Here is a 6,391-nt window from a genome sequence, read left to right on the forward strand (position 1 = left end):
TCAAGGCCTGCCCATGTGGCAGCCCGGGTGCCGGTGAGCTCTCTCCGTGAGCTTGGACAAGCTCTGGTGCTGAGGGGTGCCGGGCCGGCTGCGGGACCTGGGGACTCACCCCCAACAAACACGGAAGTGGGCTGAGTGCTAAGGGGCAGGGCACCTGCCATCACCGTCACTTCTGTCTTCTCTCTTGGGTCCCTCCTCTGGGGACTCCAGCCGTGAGGACCTACAGAGGTCCGGGCCAGCCACACACGCACTCCCTTCTCTCGGCAGCCAGAGGTGGGTGCCCTCAATGACTCAGGCCACTGGGCTGTGGTGGCACTGGCGCCCGGGGTCTCTATGTAAGAGACCAAGGCAGGGACCGAGGGAGGACGGGTAAGCCACCAGGGCCAGACTCGCGTACGTGGATCCTAATTAGGGCTTTCCACGTTAGCCAAACACTGCGTCTTGCTTCCAGGATCTCCTCAGGAGGGTTCTCCCCATGGCCTCCCGCCCTGGTCATCTGCAGGGTGGTGCTGCCGATTCAGGGGCTGCCGTCTGCTCAGAGGAGCTCCCACACGTCCCCCACGCGCCTCAGTTCATCTTTAATAGCATGGACGATGGTTACCACACGTGTGGTGACCCTGCTGGGCTCCAGGGAAGACTTCCCACCTTAACCATAAAGAAAGTCTTTCATGGCTCTTGGTCCCTACTGCAGCAGCCGAACCAGTGTCTCACTACTACAGTGACCTAGTGGACAGGCCAAGCCATGTGTGGAGGCAGGGACAAGGGAGGACAGGAAGACTGGATATCCACTATGCCCTGGGCTGCCCAGACCTGCAGATGCGTAAGGCGTTGTTCAGCGTGTTTTAAATACTGCCAGGGGACGCTGGAGGGACGGAGGGAGGGAGAGGTCCATCAGCAAAGGAGAGGGAGGGGCACCAGTGGGGGGACAGGACAGTAGTGGCCTCCTTCGCTCCTGCCTGGACTCCTTCCTCCCTCCACTCCACCTGGTGTTGCCCGGCCTCCTCAGGCCCGCTCAGGCCCTCTCAGGGGCAGGGGTGGTTACTGCTGGCACCTGCCACTCCCCCAGGCCTCTGAGAATCCGCTAGGGCACTGCTGCCTGAGGAGGGGGCCGAAAGCTTCGGTCACGGGGGCTGCTGCCCACCTCTGACTCGTCTCAACCCCAGAGATGCTGGAAACAAACGCCCCCTCAATAAAAATGTCACATCCAGCAATCAGGTGTGTGTTGACATGAGGGCCAAGAGGAGGGCAGGAGCTCCCAACAGCCGGGCAGCGGGACAGGTCTGGGAGGAGGCGCCTCACGCCCCCACTCGGGAAGGGGCCCAGCTCCAGGTGGGAGGCCAGCTCGGCGGGAGGCGGTCCACTGCCCGCCTCTTTCTTTCCTTCTGGGGCCCACTACAGCTCAACCCAGGTAGAAACGGGTCCCTCAGCTCCTCCACTCCCACACCTCGAGGAACACGGCCCACGGCGGGCGTGGCTGCAGCCTGCAGTGTGACGTGCCCACTGCAACCATGCTGGGGACAGGGAGTATGGTGACCACGGAGGGGATGGAGATGGTGAGGTCGAGGATGGTGATGGTGCAGGGGAAGAGGGTGCTGCTGCTGGTGGTGACTGAGGTGGTGACCGAGGTGGCGATCGGGGTGATGACGGTGGTGACGGTGACCATGGTGAGGGTGGTAGGGGGTGGTGAAGTCAGCTGAGCACCCGAGAGGACCACACATTCCACTTAAAGTCCTTCACCTGAATCATCCCAATTGAATCCTCACGACGACTCTCTCAGGTGGGCATTAACATCACACTTACCAACAAAGGAAACGGGGGCACACATCCCTTGCTCAGGGCCACGGGGACGGGACTGAGCAGGGTCAGGGTGCACCCACGCGACATGACTCTAAAACCCAGGCTCAACCCTGGCACTCCGCTCCCTTGGCCAGGCATGGGTGTGCTCTAGGAGTCACCGTTTCCAGGGGGCAGGCTTCACACTGCGGGTGGCCACGGCTGGAACTCCTAGCCCACTGGAGTCCCTGGGTGTAGGGCGGGGTGGCCATACCTGTGAGCTGTAGAATCTGGTCATCAAGGTGGGTCACAGCCTCATCATGCATGACCTGGCCTCCAAGGACAAACTCCAGGTGTCCTTTCTTCAGGAGCTGGTGGACCTTGGCATGGGTGGGCAGAGAGAAACAGCCAGGTTCAAGCCCTAAACTTGGCTGGGTCTGTGACGGCCGCGCCTGTAGCACCTCATTAAACCCCTCACCCTACTTTATTCCATAAAAGCAGGACACTGTTCTGATCCAGACTGTGCCAGCTGCACCCAGAGAGCACCTGGCCATGGCTGCTGTCTGAGATTTTACCTATAAGTGCACTTCTAGTTTTTCAAATAATTTAAAACTCAGCAAAAAGTTGTAAGGCTGGGTTACTTGGGAGGCTGAGGCAGGAGGACTGTGAGTTTGAGGCCAGCCTGGGCAACTTAGTGAGACTGTCTCAAAATAAAATAAAGGGCTGGGTATGTGGCTCAGTGGTTAAGCACTTGCCTGGCCACCACAAGGCCCTGGGTTCAATCCCCAGTACAACAAAACAAAACAAAACAAAAACTTGCAAGAATAGTACAAAGAGCTAAGGTGCAGCCTCCTGCTGGTTCGCCCGTTGCTCTGACCTCCTTTGCTGTAATGCCCCAGCTCTGACACTTCCCATCTGTTTTGGAAGTAGCTCAGGCGAGGCTTTTGGTGCACTTCAGAAGAGCAGCGGTAATTAATTATAACCACAGCATAATGATGAAAATCAGCACCTTTAACGCCAAGACAACACTACCAGCTCATCCACAGACTTTGTGCCAAATTCCTGTTCCTTTTGCCAGATTCAAGCCAGGACCACGAGTGCATGACACTGTCATTTCTCTTCTGGACCCTTTAACTTGAAACAGCTCCTCAGGCTTCCCCTTTCCTTGTGGGACTGACCACTCTGAGACCACAGACTAGTTATTTTGCAGACTGTCCCTGGATTTGGGTTGGTCTCGTGAGTAGCTGATAAATACTTTTGGATAAACAAGTGAACAGGAGGATGGGAAGGTAAATGATCCCAAGAACGTGGGCCCGCAGCTATGGCTGGTACTCCAAGACACAGCGTTTGTGGGTCATTCACTTGAGACATATGGGCACCGCACTGGGCAGGCCCTGGGACACTGCAATGACAATGAATGGACAAAGGAAACCAAGTCCCTGCCTCCAGGGAGCTTCCCAGGAGTGTCCTGCCAGGTCTCCACCAAGACATGCCTGTCACGTCCCTCATCCCTCTAAGAAAGGACTGTGGACTATCCCCAGCGTGCTCCCAAGTCAGACACACTGGCTCCGAATCTCCCCCATCACTCACAGGCTGTGTGACCTGCTGCACGCCCTCTCTGTAAAGCTGGGTAACATCCCCGTGGCCAGGCACCTGGCAAGCGGCCATCACATGCAGGGTTTCTCATCATGACTGGACAGGCTGCAGGCTGAAGAGACCCCCCAGTGAGGCGGGGAGCAGTCCTTGCTCTGCCTCTCAGCTTTGCTGCCTCAAGCAAACTGCCTAACCTCTCTGAAGTCCATGCTCGGTAACTGTTCTGAAAAGAGGAACAAGCTCCTGCGTAGGTTCTGGGTGTCTGTGTCACGGAGCGGGGGTGCTCTGGCTCTTGGCACTTGGTGAAGCCGTCACGCCCTGGCCCACGCTACAGCGCCCTCACAAGGGCCACCACCCCTGTGCCTGGGGGCCAGGCAGACAGAGCAAATAAGGGAAGGGGTGCAGGGGCCCAGGAGGGGCCAGGCAGCACCTGGGAACGTGCCCCTCCTGCCAGAGCCGGAGACTTTTTCAAGAACCCCCAGGAAAGCCTGGATCAAACAGAAAACCCTTTCCTGCTGTGGCCCTGACCACGAAGCCTGGCCTAAGCAGTCCCTGGGTTTGGTTCAGGCGGACGCAGCTGTGGCCTCAGCCCAGCCCACGAGGCCCCTGCTCCAGGCTTCACCGGCCGCCTCACCTGGTGCTTCTGCTTCTCTGAGGCGACGCTGGTCCACCACAGCCGGAAGAACTCCTGCTCCACCGCGATGAACCGGCGCTGGGGCCGGCTGGTCAGCTCCGCCACCACAGAGGTGTAGACGTTGGCAGCATACGCCCGCATGCTCTCCTGGGGAGGGGCGCGTGTCAGGCCAGTGCCCCAGGAGCTCTGCAGGGCTTGGCCCCAAGAAGCAGGACAAATGCAGCTGAACAAGTGTCCCAGGGCCCTGGCACTTGCAGGGCACGTCTGTGGTCTCTCTCCCTCGCGGCTCCCCCCTTGAGCACCTCACCAGTCCAGGGTGCCCATCTCTGCCCAGTACATGAAGAGGGAACGTGCTCCCTACCCGTGGGGGGAACGGGCTCTTGGGGGCCAGGCAGGGGGCACCAGGAAACAGGCAAGGACACCTAGTGGGAAGAGGGATGTGCCAGCCAGCCGGGGAGCCAGAGTCAGCTGGGCAGAGAGGCGTGTGTCCGCTGGCCCTGAGGGTCCATGGGCAGCAGCACAGTGAAGCCCCAGATGCAAGACGGGTCGTGGCTCAGAGACCACAAAGGGGTCTGCTGGGCTGACGTGAAGGGGGATGTGGGTGGTGGGAGCTGAACCGAGAAGAGGTGCTTTGGGTTGTCCCTGGGGGACTGGCTGCCCGATGCCCCCAGGCTGGGCACTCTGAGGAACAGGGAGTCTCCAGGCCCTGCACACTAGTGCTGAGAGCCCGGTGCAGGAAGTTGGGAGGCTTGGGGTTACTCCTGAGTAGTCTCAGGAAACGCATCCACCCTCTCTGGTCCTCAGTTTCTTCTTCTGGGAACTGGGAGTGGTGGGTGCCCCTTCCCCCACCTTCAAACTGTCTCCTGTGGGTGGGTGGCCTCCCTGACAGGCTGCCAAATGCACCAGGGACAAGATTTTACATTTGGCATCAGGTCTGCTTCCTGCCTCTCTTTAAAATGTCACCATTTACTTACAATGTCCTTTGTAGGTTATTCTGTCCCTAATCACTGATTATTTATTTATTGGCACCAGGGATTGAATCCAGGGGCGCTTAACCACGGAGCCACATCCCCAGCCCTTTTTCTATTTACTTATTTATTTTGAGATAGGGTCTGGCTAAGTTGCTCAGGGCCTCGATAAGTTGCTGAGGCTGGGCTTGAACTCATGATCCTCCTGACTCAGCCTCCTGAGTCACTGGTATTACAGGCGTGGCCACCGCACCAGGCCACCGAGGGTTTGGCTCATTAACTTAGGCATCTCCTTCCTCACCCCACAAAGGAGCTCGGGAGGCTGAGGTGACAACATGCAATGCCCACGGAGACCTGAGGACCTCAGGGTGTCCATTGGTTTCCATCCGCACTCTTCTGGGCATGGTGGGGACACAGTGAACACAGTGGACAAAGCCGCTGCCCTGAGGAGTCAGGTTCTAGTTCACGGTCAACAAGCCAACAGGCAAAACATATGGCCCCTTAGATGGAGACAAGTGCAACAGGGACCATCCTGAAGGGAGAGGGGAAGAGGGTCATCAGGAAGGCCACACCAAGAATGACTTTCAAATAACAAGCGGAGGGAAGGAAGGGACTGTGTCTGCAGGTTCTCAGGAGGGAAGCTTCCTGGGCAGAGAGCACAGCCAGGGCAAAGGTCCTGTGGCAGGAGGGGTCTTGAGGTGTGGAGGAGGCCCAGGGCAGCAGTGTGGCTGGAGTGAAGCAAACCAATAGTCATGTGCCTCAGAGTCTGGGTGTCAGCTGACCACCACCTGCCTCCACAGTACAGGGGCAGGCCTAATGGGAGCTGAGCACTTACACTGACCATGATGCTGGTCCCTCTCCTGCATTCCTCTCAGGACTCCAGGGGGTGGGTCTGACCCGTGTTGGGTCCCAGCAGGGAACTGCAGGGCTGTGCAGGGAGCTGGACGTGGGGCGGGGCAGGCGAGTGAGTGCTCTCACAGACAGGAGAACTGAGGCTTAGAGAGCAAACCCCCCTGCCCAAGGTCCGGAGCAGAACCGGGAGGTGACCCCTGGCCCGACCCAAGCCATGGGCTGGGAAGGCGGGGCATGCTGAACTGGCCTCCAATACCCAGGCGCACAGGGAAGCAGCCTCTTTCCAGTGGTCACCTGACGTCCACCTGCCCTGGAGCCTGCCTGCCCCTCCTGCTCAGGCTCACATGGGCCACCTCGGTCAATGCCCAGGCTGGGGACGCCACTCCCCTCTGCAGCCTGGAACGCAGGAGCCACCCATTCAGTGTACCACCCGACAGAAGGGGAAACTGGGGTTCAGAGACAGGAAGTGACCAGAGAAGTCGGGGGCTCCTCCAGCCCGAGCCCAGCCGGGACTTGGACCCAGCGGGACCGCCTGCGCCGGCACCGGGACCCGGGGCGCCCCTGGCGGAGG

At 59.1% G+C, this 6,391-nt stretch overlaps 1 protein-coding gene across 2 annotated transcripts in view; it reads right to left on the minus strand.

Annotated features, from left to right (window-relative positions):
- Man2b2 (mannosidase alpha class 2B member 2) overlaps window positions 1-6,391 on the minus strand; it is a 29,827-nt gene that overhangs the window by 23,261 nt on the left and 175 nt on the right. The window contains exons 1-3 of one of the 2 annotated variants that reach the window (XM_048784146.1): window positions 6,387-6,391; window positions 4,001-4,184; window positions 2,048-2,153 (exon numbers count right to left, since the gene is read on the minus strand). The exon at window positions 6,387-6,391 is cut by the window's right edge and continues 175 nt beyond it. In XM_048784146.1, coding sequence (XP_048640103.1) covers window positions 2,048-2,153; window positions 4,001-4,184; window positions 6,387-6,391 — 295 coding nt within the window. Of the gene's footprint in view, window positions 1-2,047; window positions 2,154-4,000; window positions 4,185-6,386 lie in introns of those variants that run through there. The other variant, XM_048784145.1, reaches the window with a different exon arrangement.

This window comes from Marmota marmota, unplaced genomic scaffold, assembly GCF_001458135.2.
Source record: "Marmota marmota marmota unplaced genomic scaffold, marMar, whole genome shotgun sequence".
Lineage (NCBI taxonomy): Eukaryota > Metazoa > Chordata > Mammalia > Rodentia > Sciuridae > Marmota > Marmota marmota.